The 14,833-nt window shown below is 54.5% G+C and overlaps 2 protein-coding genes across 5 annotated transcripts; both read left to right on the top strand.

Annotated features, from left to right (window-relative positions):
• Nucleotides 1–3,723: 3,723 nt before the first annotated feature.
• On the top strand, nucleotides 3,724–8,601 carry CA11 (carbonic anhydrase 11). Of its 3 annotated transcripts, none has more exons than XM_066373914.1 (9): nucleotides 3,724–4,349; nucleotides 4,432–4,506; nucleotides 5,238–5,350; nucleotides 6,337–6,522; nucleotides 6,743–6,838; nucleotides 7,002–7,074; nucleotides 7,165–7,319; nucleotides 7,524–7,689; nucleotides 8,262–8,428. In XM_066373914.1, the coding sequence occupies exons 1-9, from the start codon at nucleotides 4,283–4,285 to the stop codon at nucleotides 8,411–8,413; spliced, it is 1,083 nt and encodes a 360-aa protein (XP_066230011.1). In that variant the 5' UTR covers nucleotides 3,724–4,282; the 3' UTR covers nucleotides 8,414–8,428. The 3 variants fall into 3 exon arrangements, with proteins under 3 accessions (XP_066230011.1, XP_066230009.1, XP_066230010.1); XM_066373912.1 differs by having other exon boundaries at nucleotides 3,727–4,349; nucleotides 5,208–5,350; XM_066373913.1 differs by lacking the exon at nucleotides 8,262–8,428 and adding an exon at nucleotides 8,444–8,601 and having other exon boundaries at nucleotides 3,730–4,349; nucleotides 5,208–5,350.
• Nucleotides 8,602–9,459: 858 nt separating this feature from the next.
• On the top strand, nucleotides 9,460–14,827 carry DBP (D-box binding PAR bZIP transcription factor). Of its 2 annotated transcripts, XM_066373916.1 has the most exons (4): nucleotides 9,460–9,737; nucleotides 10,676–11,083; nucleotides 12,643–12,854; nucleotides 14,339–14,827. In XM_066373916.1, the coding sequence occupies exons 1-4, from the start codon at nucleotides 9,599–9,601 to the stop codon at nucleotides 14,552–14,554; spliced, it is 975 nt and encodes a 324-aa protein (XP_066230013.1). In that variant the 5' UTR covers nucleotides 9,460–9,598; the 3' UTR covers nucleotides 14,555–14,827. The 2 variants fall into 2 exon arrangements, with proteins under 2 accessions (XP_066230013.1, XP_066230012.1); XM_066373915.1 differs by lacking the exon at nucleotides 9,460–9,737 and having other exon boundaries at nucleotides 10,252–11,083.
• The last annotated feature ends 6 nt before the right edge of the window (nucleotides 14,828–14,833 follow it).

Genomic DNA, 14,833 nt, shown 5'->3' with positions numbered 1-14,833 from the left:
GCACCAAGACCTGAGTCAGAACAGGACTCACCTTGGTCTTGGTCACCAGTCTGGGAGCACGGGGTAGGGAAGAGACTTAGGCCAAGTCACATCTAGTGCCATGTGTAATCATGGTGGCAGCACAGGGACCAGCCTGTGAGATCAAGAAGACTTCCCATAGGAAATAAAGCCCTCGCTGGACCTTGTAGAAAATTCGAATGTCTCCCAAGCAGATGGGAGGGGAGACAACAGGAAAGTCATCTCATTCCATCATGCCCATGTTCTCTCCTGAGGACTCTCGTGTGATGATGGGGACACAGAGATGGGTTAGGACTAGGCCCTCAAGGGAAGGGACACAGAGAGACAGTCCCCCTCTAGTGAAATCTATGCTCTAATGGAAGTAGCCCAGGGCATTCGAAATGTCCACCCAGCTTGGGAGGTCAAGGAGAGCTTCCTGGAGGAAGAGAGCTGAATTTTAGGTAGACCCTGTTCTTCCTGCAGTGTCATTCTATCTGTCTCTCCCTTCCCATGTATCTGTTTTACTCATTGCCTTTGCCTCTGAAGAATTCCATGTTTTTCTTATAATTTTCTGCCTTCCCTGAGGTTGGCTGCCATAAAAAACTACCACAAACCATGTGGCTTAAAATAATAGAAACTTATTCTCTCACAATTCTGGAGGCTAGAAGTCCAAAACCATACTCCCTCCGAAGGCCCTACGGGTCCTCCTCCCATCTTTCAGCTTCTGGTGACTCCTGGCATTCCTTGGCTTGTGGCCACATCACCCAAACTGTGTCTTCACATCGCTGTCTCCTCTGTCTCAAATCTTTTCCTGCCGCCTGACCTGTGGTGGCGCAGTGGGATGAAGCATCGACCTGGAAATGCTGAGGTTGCCGGTTCGAGGCCCTGGGCTTGCCTGGTCAGGGCACATATGGGAGTTGATGCTTCCAGCTTCTCCTCCCTTCTCTCTCTGTCTCTTCTCTCTCTCTCTGTCTCTCCCTCTCCTCTCTAAAAATGGATAAATAAATAAATAAAATTAAAAAAAAAATCTCTTCCTGCCTTTCTCTTGTAAGGACTCTTGTCACTAGATTTAGAGTTCATCTGGATAATGTATGATGATCTCACCTCAAGATCATTCACTTAATTACATCTGCAAAGACCTTCTGCCAAATAAGGTCCATTCACAGGATAAAGGTGTGAAAAGATAGGTGGCCATATCTTTTGGGTGGTGGTGGGGGGGATTCAACCCACTCTATCTTGGGCAAGCCACTCACCTCTCTGAGCCTCAGTGTTGTTTGTATAATGGAGCTAAAAGTACCCCCAGCTTATGGGGCAGCTTTAAGGGTTGAAATGAAGCGTCCAAATGCATGGCACAGCCCTGGGATCTAGGAAACTCTTGGTCAGGGGAGCTGCCATTTCTTCTGATGGATGAATATCTCCATCAGATCTGGGCACTTCTGTGGGTCTTTTTCTGTCAGTTTCCCCATTTCTCTGCATATGTGACTTTATCATGTTTTCTCCATCCCTCTTTTGTTTTTCTTCCTTGCTCCACCACTTCTAAGTGCACCTGGACAAATGACCTATGCCCTCTGACTTGATTTCCTCATCTTTAAATTAGGACAATAGCCTCTGCTTCATAGGGCAGCTGTAAGGATTATATGAGTGGTTCACAGAAATGCTCAGAATTTTGCCTGGTATGCAGTAGGTGCTAGCTGTTATTACTGGCATTATTATTATTGTTGTTGTTATTTCCTTTGTCTTGCTTCTTTTTCCTGTGTCCTTAGTGCCCTGTCTCTTTTCTGCATTTCTGAGTAAGTATCTCACCAACCTCTAAGCCTCAAGGGTTTTGAAAGATCAGCCGCTCCCTCCATTGCTCTTCTCTCTCTTCCTCTCCCCACCTGTGATGGTTTTAAAATAAGCCCACAAATTTTTATACTCTTCCCTTCAAGAGGAGGAGCCTAATCTCTTTCTCATTGAATGTGGGCTGGACTTAGTGACTCATTTCTGATTAAGTAATTATGTGTGACTTTGGAGATTAGGTCATATAAGCCACCTCTCTTTCTCTCTCTTTCCCATCACTGACTCTGGGGGATGCTGGCAGCCATATTGTGAGGATACTCAGCAGTCCTACAGAAAAGACGGTGTGAAGGAGCTGCGGCCTCCTACCCACCACCATGTAGGTGAGCTTGGCAGTGGGTCTTCCAGCCCCAGTCAAGCCTGCATTGACTGCAGTTCCAGCCCATAGCCTAACTGCACTCTCACCAGAGCCCCCAGCCAGAACCACCCAGCTAGATTGCTCCAAAATTCCTAACCCTCAGAAACTGTGCAACATTAAACGTTTGTTGCGTTAAGCCACTAAATTTTGGGATAATTTGTTATGTGGCAATGGATAGTTAATATACACCTCTCTTTCTTAAAATTACAAATCAAGGTTTATTTAGAGGGAAACATTGATTTGTTGTTCCACCCATCCATGCATTCATGGGTTGATTCTCGTATGTGCTCTGACTCTGGACGAACCTGCAACCTTGGTGTATCAAGACCACGCTCCAACTAAGCTACCTAGTCAGAATCTCACCTTTCTTTCTTGTGTTTTCTCTGTCTCTCTACATGTCTGCTCTCTCTGGGGGGTATCTGTCTCCCTTCATCGCTAGGTCTTTAAACGTCTATTTCCAATTCTCTATCTCTGAAAGCCTTTCTGACTTCATTTAGGTCAGTTTCCTGTTTCCGGGTCTCTCTCCCTCTATCTGGGTCTCTGTTTCTGCCATCTGTTCCTCCCTATTGAGAGCTCTTTCTCTCCATGAGTAGTTCTATTTGCAGATGTGCATGTGTGTCTGCTTCTCTCCTCTCCTGTCTCCCCTCAGTGTTTGCTGTGCCCTTCTGTCTTTTGATCTGTTTGTCTCTCCCCACTCGCTCCTGCCTGGCATCTTCTGTTTTTGTGGGGTTTTTTGTTTTGTTTTTGCCTCTAACCGACCGGTGGGTCTCTCCGCTTCTATCTCTAGATGTGTGTGTCTCTGTGTATCTTTTCTCTGCCTCCACCTGTGTCTCTCTCATTCTGTGTATCCTTTTCCTTTTTTTCTGGGTGATCTCTCTCTGTGTGTGCCTCTGTCTCTCGCCCTTCCGTCTCCATCCGCCATGTCTCTCCCATCTCTCCGCATCTATCAGGCTCTCTTTCCCTTCCAGAGACTCCGCAATCTCCGACCTCACCTCGGGCTCTCTCGCGTGGGCCTTCCCGGCTCCTCCTCCCCACCTCTATCTCCCTCTCCAGGTCTCTGCCTCCCCCTCCTGGTCAGCGGCCCGCACCGCACGCCGGTCTCCCAGGGGATCCCCAGCCGGGTTAAGGCAGCCCCTGGAGGGGAGCATGATGCGGAGGCTGCCGGCGTTTGTGCGGGCTCCAGCCAGGGTCTCGGAGAGCTAGGGCACTCCGCATTTCTGGGGCCAGGGTCCTGGGAACGCAGATTTGGGAGGCCTCTCCCAGCTCCACCTTAAGCGCCCCCCTCCCCCCTTCTGCGGAGGATGGGAACTGCCAGATCCGGCCCCAGGTGTCCCGGCCATCCCCCGCCTGCCCGGCCCCAGCGACCCTTCCATCCTTCCCCTTGGGCACTAAAAACACACACACACACACACACACACACACACACACACACACACACACACACACACACACGCCAGAGGAGTGTTGGTGCTGTGAGAGCCCCCGCCCCCACCCCCCAACAACCACAAAAAAAATTAAATAACACCGAGAGAGGGAGGGGTAAGAGGAAGGGACAAGAGAGAAGAGAGAGACAGAGAAACATTAGAGGCAGGAGAGGAGGAGGTGGAGAGAGAAGCTTAGAGGGAGGGAGAGAGGAGGTGAAGAGGAAGAGAAGGGAAGGAAGAGAAGCAGGGGCAGAGAAGGGAGAGAGGGAGGAGGAGGAGGAGGAGGAGAAGGAGGAAGAGGGAGAAGCAGGATGGGGACATGGAGTTAGGGAGAGCTTAAGAAAAGAGCCAAGAAGGGTGTAGATTAGAAACCTAGAGGTAACCCCAGGGAGAGGCAGAAGGCACAGAGCAGAGTAGAACGGGAGGCAGAAGGAGACTGGAGGGTTGGGGGGAAGGAGGAAGGAGAAGCACCGAGGGGAGGAGAGAGAGGAGTGAGTCGGGGGCATCTCAGTCTCCCGCTGGCTTGGTATTTGAAGAACTAGAACACCCCGTGGGGAGAAGAGCAAGGCTGGAAATCCAGGAGAGACAGGGTCCCACAGACAAGAGAGGGAAGAGCTGAGAGAGGGACGGGGACACTGGGAAGGGGTCGCCCAGAGGCCTCCCGGGGATGGGCGGTGCAGCCAGTCTGAGCGCCCCTCAAGCGCTGGTACTCTGGGCTGCACTGGGGGCGGCAGGTAAGGCCTGGGGTAGGGGCAGGAGCCCCTGAGGGAGGGGCGGGGGTGTCATGGTGTGGGGTTCAGGCTGCTCTCTCCCCAGCTCACATCGGACCCGCACCTGACCCCGAGGACTGGTGGAGCTACAAGGATAATCTCCAGGGAAACTTCGTGCCAGGTGCAGCCAGGGAGGGGACCCAGCAGTCCAGCCCCGGGTACCTCCTTCCTCGGACCCAGGAACCCTCTTCTCCCCAGGAGTCCCAGCCCCTCCCTTCCTCCCTCAGGAGTCCGGCCCAGCCTTTGAAACCCAGTGGCTCACCATGGGACATTATACATGCGCATTTCAAGTAGTGAGTGGGAGTGAGTGGAAGGAAAGTGTGGGGGTGGAAGAGTGAATGTTATTTTCAGGGAAAGGGGCAAGCAGGTCCAGGCTCCTGCTGGGAACCAGAGAGGTTCAGTGGCCCCCTCCCCTGCCTTGTCCAGCCCTCTCTTGGAACTCCTCTTTCTGGTAAATTCATTATCCAGCTGTTCTGCAGGGGAGACTGAAGGAACTACAACTCCCATGGGTTGTTGGGCAGGCAGGCAGTGGATAAGTAGGCAGGCAGCCTTAGTAGGGCCTGCTGGGAGTCGTAGTTTCTTTCCCAATGACTTCATTTAAGATAGGTTTGATCAAGGAGAAGCTTGGAAATGTTAGGGGATCTTAAGAAACTCCTCCAAGATTCTTATAGGACCCAGTATTCTGGACCCCAGCCCCCTTCTCCCTCAGATTCAGGAGTCCAGGACCCCAGCCCAGACTACAGCCTTCTCAACAGATGCCAACGTTTGGATCCAATTTGTATTTCTGACTCCCTTTCCTCCCTGCCCTGCCCCTGCCCCCAGGGCCTCCCTTCTGGGGCCTGGTGAACGCAGCCTGGAGTCTGTGTGCAGTGGGGAAGCGGCAGAGCCCCGTGGATATAGAGCTGAAGAGGGTTCTTTATGACCCCTTCCTGCCCCCACTGAGGCTCAGCACTGGGGGAGAGAAGGTAAGGGGCCTGGTGAGAGGGGTTACCAAATCCACTGGGGTGGGCAGAGAGGAGGCCAGCCTTGGGAAAGAAGGGGTACCTGCTGGGTGGAGAGGAGGCTCCTTCCACTCTAAAATGGATCACCTGTTCTTCCATCCCCACACATGGCTCCCTAGTCTCCCCATCTCTCTAGAAGCAATGGTGAAACAGAATGTTTCCTGTGTGAGTCACTAACTTAAAAGCTTATTAAACCCTCTAATTCTTCCAGCAACACCATGAAATAAGTGCTAATATTATCTTTATTTTATGGATGCAGAAATTGAGGCACAGAGAGGTTAAGTTATTTGCCTGAGGTCACACAGCTAGAGAGTGCCAGCGCTGGGATTCAGACCCAGGCAGTGCTGCCCCAGCATCCATGCTCTTGCCCACTATGCAATACCACGTCTTATAAGAGCAGGCACCATCCTTCACTCTGCTACCCAGCTAAAGCCTTGGAGTTATTCTCCATCCTGTTCTCTCCTTCATTCCCATTTCCAGTGTGTCCTTTCTAGCCTCCCTGCTAAAGAACATTCATCTTTTCATTTCTTGTCACCTCCACTGTCCCCACCATCGTCTTGCACCTGGACAGGTGCCATAACTTCCTTGCTGACCTGCCTCTCTGCCTCCTGCAATCCATTCTCCACCCCATAGCCAGAGAGGTTTAAAAACCCAAACCAGATCATACCTCTTCTGTTCAAAATCCTTCTATCAGAATAAGTAATAATAACAAACAGTTGTTTGGCACTGTGCCAGATGTGTTATACATTCAATTATTTAAAGAAAAATATAAAAAATGCCCCATAATTGCCCATCTGGCTTCCATCACAATTCTCTCCTTTGCTCATGGCTTACTGGTGCTCAAACTATGCTGAATGATTAAATGATTGTTGGAAGTGGGAAATGTAGAAGTGGAAATGGGAGGAAAGAGATCTTCTGTGTTCCCATGTGGGCTTCCACCTCTCCCACAGCTCCGGGGAACCCTGTACAACACCGGTCGCCATGTGTCTTTCCTGCCTGCACCCCGGCCCGTGGTCAATGTGTCTGGGGGTCCCCTCCTTTATAGCCACCGACTCAGTGAACTGCGGCTGCTATTTGGGGCACGTGATGGAGCCGGCTCTGAACACCAGATCAATCACCAGGGTTTCTCTGCTGAGGTGCAGGCCACTAACCTTTAACCCTTGGCCCTTGGCCTGAGTCAACCCAATGCCTCCCACCACACCCTCCTCTTAATGCCTCCCTATGTCCTCCCCACAGAACTGCATCCTCCCTAGCACTAATCCTTAACCTGACTTGGGACCTCCAAAGGCCCAGAAATGCACCTGTTTTCTCTGCCCCTTCTGTTGGGGAACCCCATTCTCTGTGTTTTCCTCCCAGGTGCAGCTCATCCACTTCAACCAAGAACTCTACGGAAACCTCAGTGCTGCCTCCCGGGGCCCCAATGGCCTGGCCATTCTCAGCCTCTTTGTCAATGTGAGCCCAGGCAAGATTCGGAGGGAGGGCGGAGCTGGGCACCTGGAATCCGGGGTCTGAGGAAGAGGGATGCTGGGAGGCCCAGACTCCTGGGTACTAGGGAATGGATGGAGGGCTTGGGCTTCTGGGTTCCTACCTTCTCACCTCACGTATCCTCACACAGGTGGCTGGCAGCTCAAACCCATTCCTCAGCCGCCTCCTTAACCGCGACACCATCACTCGCATCTCCTACAAGAGTAAGTCCCTAGTGTGTTGGTGGAGACGTGTGTACATGAGGGGAGCTCAAGAGGGGCACCCCTCTTCACTCTAGCGCAATATGCCCGCAGACGATGCCTACTTTCTTCAAGACCTGAGCCTGGAGCTACTATTCCCTGACTCCTTTGGCTTCATCACCTATCAGGGCTCTCTCAGCACCCCGCCCTGCTCTGAGACTGTCACCTGGATCCTCATTGACCGGGCCCTCAATATCACCTCCCTCCAGGTGACCCTTGTTCTTGCCTCAGCTACCCTCCTTCCCCACCTTGACTGGGATTTGGAGGGGGTCAGAGGGTCAGATGACCCTTGGGGCTAGGGTGGATCTGAGCAAGACCCCTCTGATCTACTCCCAGGGCGGGACTTCCTGTGTAAGGTCACCAGAACCATTCATTATTCACTCCCAGTTTCCCACCACCCCCTCCCGTGGCAGATGCATTCCCTGAGACTCCTGAGCCAGAATCCTCCATCCCAGATCTTCCAGAGCCTCAGCGGTAATGGCCGGCCCCTGCAGCCCTTGGCCCACAGGGCCTTGAGGGGCAACAGGGACCCCCGGCACCCCGAGAGGCGCTGCCGAGGCCCCAACTACCGCCTGCATGGTATGGTCGTCCGTCCCCCCCCCTTGGTCTAACCCGCCTGTATCCCGATGGTGTGTCAATGTGATACAGTCCTACTCGCCTTTGCTGCTTCTTTATAGTCCAGCCTCCTCAGTTCTCACTCGCTTTCTCCCTCCTCCCTATGTGTCAGCGTTCCTTGCCATAGACCATTGCTGGTCCATGATTTGTCATTCCTGTTTACAACTTGGACCTTGGTATATAACCCGAGAGCCCTGGCTTCTTTGTGGTACGATTAACGGTTGGTCCGCGGTTCCTATTACTATGGCTTTCCAGAGTGGTAGAATCCGGATCCATTTCCAGTTTCCATGTAATATAACCTTATGCTGTTCCATAATCTGATAGCCCCCTTTACTGAGAACAACATAGTTCAATTCCTTTCCCTTCCTACTTCCTCCTCTCGGTTCAGCCTGCGATCCCAACGGCCACCTCTGTGGCTTCTCAACATGGTACATTCCAGACCCCCCCCACTCGCAACCCCCCAAAGAATTAGTTCACGTAGTTCAGTCTGATGCTGAAATGAACTTCCCTATTCCACCCTGCTGCTCCCTCTCTAGGACTGAGCCTACTGCCGGACCTTTTCCCCAACTTCTCAACCTGGTATATTCCGGTGCCCCCTTCTCAGCCTCGGGGTGGTAGAGCCCTACGCGGCCCAGGCCCCGCCTACTGCACGCCCCTACGTGGTCCGTCCTACCGTGCCCTAAACTAACGTCCCCAATCATTATCGTCTGTCTTACAGTGGATGGTGCCCCCCCACGGTCGCTGAGACGCCCATCGAGGATTGCGCCTTCCCTTCCCAACCCTACCCAAGAGGGGAGGGGAGTTACCCCCAAAACAAAGCTATTAAAGGGACAGAACATTTCCTGTTTCTCAGTGGTCTGATTCTAGGCGCGGTGGGGTATTAGAGAATGGCAGCCTTCTTTTGGGAACTAATCTCCCTCTTCCTAAACCCCACTATTCGGGTCTTGGTTTCCTGTTTCCTAAAACAGTCGCTTGGACCTGCGGCTCCTTTAAGCTGTGCCTCATCCCCTCCACCCTCCACCCTCCACCCTCCACCCTCCACTCCTTACCCACTCTCCGGGTCAGGCAGCACGCGCAGAGCCATGTGCTTCCTCCTCCCGCCTGCCTCATTGGCTCGAACTAGGTCACGGTCCCGCCCCCAGCGCTGTCTTCCATTGGCCAAATGTAGGTCAGGGTCCCGCCTCCCGCAAAAAAAATCCAGGCAACTTCACGCACCGGGCCCCTCCTGCATCCTGGGCCTTGGCAGATTCAGGGGTCCCATTGGCTATGCGCCTCGAGGGGTAGGGACGCGATTGGCCAGCAGTTTCAGCCCGAGGGAGGCACGCGGCTGGGAAGCATGGCCCTAGAGGCGGGCGGGGGCCGAGAGGAGGGGTGCTCGCTGTGGCGTCGGGTGTTTTGGTTTGGATTTTTTTTTTTTTTCCGCGAAAGAAGTTTGCTTTGGCCACGCCTCAAGGCAGCCACCTCCTCCTGCCCCCTCCCCCGCCCCTCCGCGCACACCTCTTGGTGCAGATTGCAAGCGCCTTCCGTTGAGAGCTGCAGATTTTGCAAGAGCCACGCTCGCCCACCTTACAGAAGCAACGCCTTGAGTCCCCTTAAACCCTCTGTTGCAAAGAGCTGGCCGCTTGATTTGATCACTCCCTTACCCAGACTGCATGGTCTCCTGGGACCCTCTAGAGTTGCACGTTTCTGCAGCGAGGACTCCAAATCCCCGTCGCTCCTAGGATTTGCACTGTTCTGGATACTGGAATATTTCAAGCTACGCTCGCCCGTCCCTGGGCAGACACTTGCCCGAACCACAGCAGTGTTCCACTGACTGGCAGGCCAGCTCTTCGCCTCTTGATGAGCCCGTGAACTTGCGGGCAGGTGCCCGGTGATGGCGCGGCCCGTGAGCGACAGGACCCCGGCCCCCCTGCTGCTGGGCAGCTCGGCCGGGGCCCCCCCTGGCGGGGGAGCGCTGCTTGGGTTGCGGAGCCTTCTGCAAGGGACCAGCAAGCCCAAAGAACCAGCCAGCTGTGAGTTCTAGCCCCCACCCCACCCAGCTCAAACACCCTACTCCCTTAGGGACTCAGGTGCTGGTGGAGGGGGTCCAGTTACCCCCTACGTGCCGAGAGTCCATCTTCCCAACCTTTATTTGCCCATTTACTAAGGTGTTTAGGCCCCCAGATCTTTCAGCACCCAGCACCCAAAGGTATCGGCTCTCAAGTCCGTCCACCCCGAGGGCCCAGGAGCCCAGGCCTCCCAGGGTCCTCCCAGAAGACCCAAGAGCCTAGGCCCCAAACCCCTCTTTCTTTTGGTTCCTAGAGTCTGGACCCCTGGGGTCCAGGGAGGAGGGAGGGGGTGTGTCGGATGCTCACACGGTGGTGACACGGGCTTGGGCGGGGCCTCTTGGGGTCACATGGAGTCTAGGGATGAGGAATGTGCCCCAGGAATAGAGCCCCTTCCTGTCCCTTACAGAGTATGGGGGCGGGGAGAAGGGTGTACAGTGCGCGGGGGGGGGGGGGTGTTACAGAGGAATCACAGAGTTGTTATTTTTTTCGCTCACCTGCCCAACTCTTACCCTACCTCTGTCTGAACTTCCGCCCCCTTCTATGTCTGTCCCTTACCGGGTTTCTGTGCTCTCTGCATCTCTGACCTCCCCTCTCTCTGGGTCCCTGTCCTCCTCCCTCTTTCTGAATGTCTATCTCTCTCTGGGTCTCTGTCCCCCTTTCTCGGTCTCTGTCGCTCCCGTCTCTGATCTTTGTCTATGGGTCTCTCTCTCGTCTCTGTCCTCTCCTCTGCCTGGGTCCTTGCCCTCCGTTCCGGTCTCCCCATCCCCGTCTGTCCCCTCTTTCTCTGGATATTCATCTTGTGGGTCTCTATCCTCCCCTTCCTGCTGTCTCCCTAACTCGGGGGGTCTCTTCTCTATCCTTCCTCTCCCTCCCTCCCCTGACGGGTCTTCCTGGCCCCCCAGGTCTCCTGAAGGAAAAGGAGCGCAAAGCGGCTCTGCCGGCAGCCACAATTCCCGGGCCGATCCTGGAGACGGCGGGTCCGGTGGATGCCCCAGCTGGGGCGGTGGTGGGCGGCGGGTCCCCACGGGGGCGCCCAGCGGCCGCACCTGGCCCGAGTCTGTTGGCTCCGCTGCTGTGGGATCGGACGCTGCCATTCGGCGACGTGGAGTACGTGGACCTAGACGCCTTCCTGCTGGAGCACGGGCTCCCTCCCAGTCCGCCGCCCCCAGGCGGCCCGTCACCGGCGCCCTCGCCCGTGCGCACGCCCGCACCCTCCCCGGGACCAGGCTCCTGCGGCTCTTCTTCCCCTCGCTCCTCGCCCGGGCACGCCCCCTCCCGGGCTGTCCTAGGGGCCGCCGGCCATCGCGCAGGTGCAGCGGCTGGGGCAGGACCGTGGGTGGGCGGGGCTTAGTGTACAGAGGGTATGGCTGTGCCACACAGGGTTTGGGCCTGGGCTGCCCAGCTGAATTCTGGGTCCCCTAGTCGAGGGATGTTGGGAGACGGGATGAGGTTTTGTATGTCCCCTAATGGATGAAGGACTGGGTATCCAGGTTCCATCGGATAGGAGGGACTTGGGACCCCTTAATTCCAGAAAGTCTACCTAATTGGGGCACTAGTGTGGACTTTTCTTTGGAACGTGGGAACTCATGGAGGTGGGACTGGGAGCCCAGAACACCGGAGTGATCTGTGGACTGTGTCCCCATATTCTGGGCCTGGAATAGGTGGAACTGGGGTAGGAGCGAACTCCTAGGCCAGGCTGGGGCTGGGCATACTTTCCGCACACGGAAGGGGCTGTCAGCTCTGGTTTCTGCATCCCCCACTAGAGAAGGGCTAGGATCCTGGGGTCCTGCAGTCCAGCAGAGGGGAGAAGGCCGAGGATCTTCATTCTAGGTCTTCCACTGGGGTGAGAGCTTCCTATATTCCTAGGAGAGGAAGTGCCTGAGATCCCTGAATGGCGTGTACTCCAGTGGCGAGGGGATTAGGAGAAGATCGAGGGGACTGGTTCTCCTGTATTTCCCAGAGAGCAAGGGGGACTGGATCCTTGGAGGTTGAGGGGTCCCAGCTGAGAGACCCGCGGGAGCAAAAGGAAAGGGGTGCTACGTCTGGCACCTTGGGGTCTCCAGGGCCGGGCAGCAGGTTGGGGATTCCAGGACACACCTGCTTCTGGCCAGGCCTCCAGGCAGAACCAGGGCCCTCCCCTTCCCAGCCGCACACTCCCGCACCACGTGAGTCCTCTCCTAACCTCCTTAGTGTTCCGCGCACGCGCAGTCACGTGGGAAGGGGAGGGTCCTGGGGAACGTGAGGGAGCCCTGGCTAGGGGGAGGGAGGGCGGGAAAGCAGGCGCCAGCACGTGACTCGGCCCTGAACCGGTGTCCTCAGCTGAACCCTGCTTGCTAGCTCTTAAAGGCACAGACCTCCCGCCCCTGTTGAACCAACCTTCTGGAATCTTAGAGCTCTTTCCGCTTCTCTTCCCTAACTCTTGAGAGCTAATAGTCGTAAGAGGCTCTTGATGTCTTTTCAATACATTGAATTCCTTTCCCCTGCACAGCTTAGGGTGTCGACGTTGGTCAGGGATTCAGTAAGAAGGATTCGGGCTAGTTTATGAGGAAGAAGCTAACACTGACTCTGAAGTCTTGAGATTTTAGAAGCAATAGCCCAGACTCAATTGTAACTTAGGACAAGTAAGGGAAAGAATGGGCCACAGTTTCCCTGTTTGTAAAAATGGAGTTGATTCCATGATTTCTAAGTGTCTTTGTGGCTTAGGGAGCCTTTGTATTTTATATTAGGGAGCTGGATCCCTGGCAAGCTTTATGTTGGCCTTCATTGTGGTGGATATACCTGAGTGGATATAATCTGAGTAGGGATTAGCATCTGGGAACACCTCCCCAAAATAAATACACACTCGGTGATAACATTCTATTTCCCCAAGGTCTGACCTCTCGGGACACACCCAGCCCTGTGGACCCAGATACCGTGGAGGTACTGATGACCTTTGAACCCGACCCTGCTGATCTAGCCCTGTCAAGCATTCCCGGCCATGAGACCTTTGACCCTCGGAGACATCGCTTCTCAGAGGAGGAGCTTAAGCCCCAGCCCATCATGAAGAAGGCAAGGAAGATTCAGGTGCCAGAGGAGCAGAAGGTGAGCACTGCCAGATGTTGAACACAGGCTTGGCCAGCACAGCCCCTACAGCCAGGGCTCCTCAGAGTTACGCCTGGGCTCTTCCTAGGATTAGCTCTCAGGTTCTACAGCCAAGGATCAGTTCTTTTTGGCCATGGGTGCAAGGGGGCAAAATTTTGGGCTTGAGATTTATGAAGATGGTATCATTGTGGGGCAGAGACTCAAGCAGCCCTGCTGGACTGAGTTGTACAGACTGGAGTTTCTCCTGTCAGCTGGACCCAAACCCCTCAGTGGGGCAGGATTCAGGTTCTGCCGAGCTCAGTTGCTAAGGATAGTATTTCTTCACAATGGAGTATCAGTCTGTCTCTTCTTAGTGGCCAGCCAGGCTGGGGCTTGTCTTTTGATCTCTGATTTGAGGCATCCTTTGGGTTGATTGCATCCGCCTAGGAGGCAGCCCCCTAGTCCTTTGTTTCCTGGGTCTGGACTGCCTCATTGGCAAGAAGCCTCAGGTTCCCATTGGTAGCCAGGGCCACATTCTGATTTGGGTACTTTCTAGCATTCTGTCTTTTCCAGTACTGGGGGTCTTCCCTAACAAGAGGTGCCTGGGTTTCTCTCACAAGACTTGGCTGTGCCTTCACATAACTACTCAAAGCAGCTAGGACTGGCCTATGAGCCTAATCTACATTGGTGGTTTCTCCTGCCACAGGGCCCTATTGCTAGGGACTAGATTTGTCCTAGCAAGCAGGAATGAAGCTTCAATTAAATGAGGGTCAACTGAATTCCAGGACTAGAGAATTCTGGGCATAGTCATGTAGGAAGGTCTCATGATAATCTCTTCTATCTACTAAAAGGCAACTCTTCAAGTAACCAGGATGTCTTGGGCAGGGGACAGCTCCCTGGCCTCTATTTAAGGCAGTAGGTCAGAGACCAGCTGCAGTCCTTGGGACCACCTTACTTTTGTTTGTTAAGGAGGGATGAGGTTGTCTTGGCAACCAGGCCCAAAGGGACCAGCTCTAGGAGAATTTTATGGGACATCAAATCCTATCACTAGGGAGGCTAGGCTCTCCTTAGTAACCAGGATCTGGAAAGGTGATGTATAGGGCGGTGCTTTTACTGGGAGCTTTCATACCCTGAAAGTCCTGTTACTAGGGAATAAGCATCCCTAGCAAGCCGGAGCTAATCGCAGACCCTTTGTCAAGTGAGGGTAGGGTCTGCTTTGCACCTTAAGAGGCTTGAAGCCCAGTGGTTTGGGGTAGGAGGCTCTCTCATACCTTCACTGTTGTTGGGGCCTGCTTTCCTTAGCAACCAGGACCCAAGAAGGGCAGACCCTTGGGTACCCATCCCAGGGAAGACCCGGTATCCTTTAGTCCCCATGCTCGGCAAGAAGCAGCCCTAGAGGTCTTTTAGATCCTCTCTGGTCCTTGAAGGAACAAGCAGAATTGCTCCTTCTCGCTGTGGCCGGGGCCCCTCTGGACCTCAGTGCTTGCCCACCTCCGCACCCCTAGGATGAGAAGTACTGGAGTCGGCGGTACAAGAATAACGAGGCAGCCAAGCGGTCCCGCGACGCCAGGCGGCTTAAGGAGAACCAGATATCGGTGCGGGCGGCCTTCCTGGAGAAGGAGAACGCCCTGCTGCGGCAGGAGGTGGTGGCCGTGCGCCAGGAGCTGTCCCACTACCGCGCTGTGCTGTCCCGCTACCAGGCCCAGCATGGAGCCCTGTGAGGCTGCCTCCTCACCCTCACCCGGCGGGGCTCTCCTTTGCCTCACTCAGACTTGTGCCCCAACACCTTCTTCCCTCCCTACCTTGTGGCCCACGGGCCAGCCAGCTGGGTGCCCCAAGGACGTAATGATGCAGATAAATACATTTATATTTTTAAGAAAAAGCAAGCCTCCCCCGCGAGGGAGGGTTCTCTGTGTACGCCCCCGGCACGTCGGGGACCCCATCCTCCCACCGCCTCCGTTAACACGATCCTGAATAAATCTTGATAACCCAGAGCCACC

Source organism: Saccopteryx leptura, chromosome 3, assembly GCF_036850995.1.
Source record: "Saccopteryx leptura isolate mSacLep1 chromosome 3, mSacLep1_pri_phased_curated, whole genome shotgun sequence".
NCBI lineage: Eukaryota > Metazoa > Chordata > Mammalia > Chiroptera > Emballonuridae > Saccopteryx > Saccopteryx leptura.
Note: the sequence above shows the minus strand (reverse complement) of the source record. Positions and strands in the feature narration are given on the sequence as shown.

Coding starts and splice junctions, on each gene's coding strand:
- CA11 (XM_066373912.1), top strand. CDS start 4,283: ATGGGCGGTGCAGCCAGTCTGAGCGCCCCTCAAGCGCTGGTACTCTGG. Junction 6,839..7,001: donor TTCTCAGCCTCTTTGTCAAT/GTGAGCCCAGGC, acceptor ATCCTCACACAG/GTGGCTGGCAGCTCAAACCC. Junction 7,320..7,523: donor TCAATATCACCTCCCTCCAG/GTGACCCTTGTT, acceptor CTCCCGTGGCAG/ATGCATTCCCTGAGACTCCT.
- DBP (XM_066373915.1), top strand. CDS start 10,399: ATGTCTATCTCTCTCTGGGTCTCTGTCCCCCTTTCTCGGTCTCTGTCG. Junction 11,084..12,642: donor GGCCGCCGGCCATCGCGCAG/GTGCAGCGGCTG, acceptor TATTTCCCCAAG/GTCTGACCTCTCGGGACACA. Junction 12,855..14,338: donor AGGTGCCAGAGGAGCAGAAG/GTGAGCACTGCC, acceptor CCGCACCCCTAG/GATGAGAAGTACTGGAGTCG.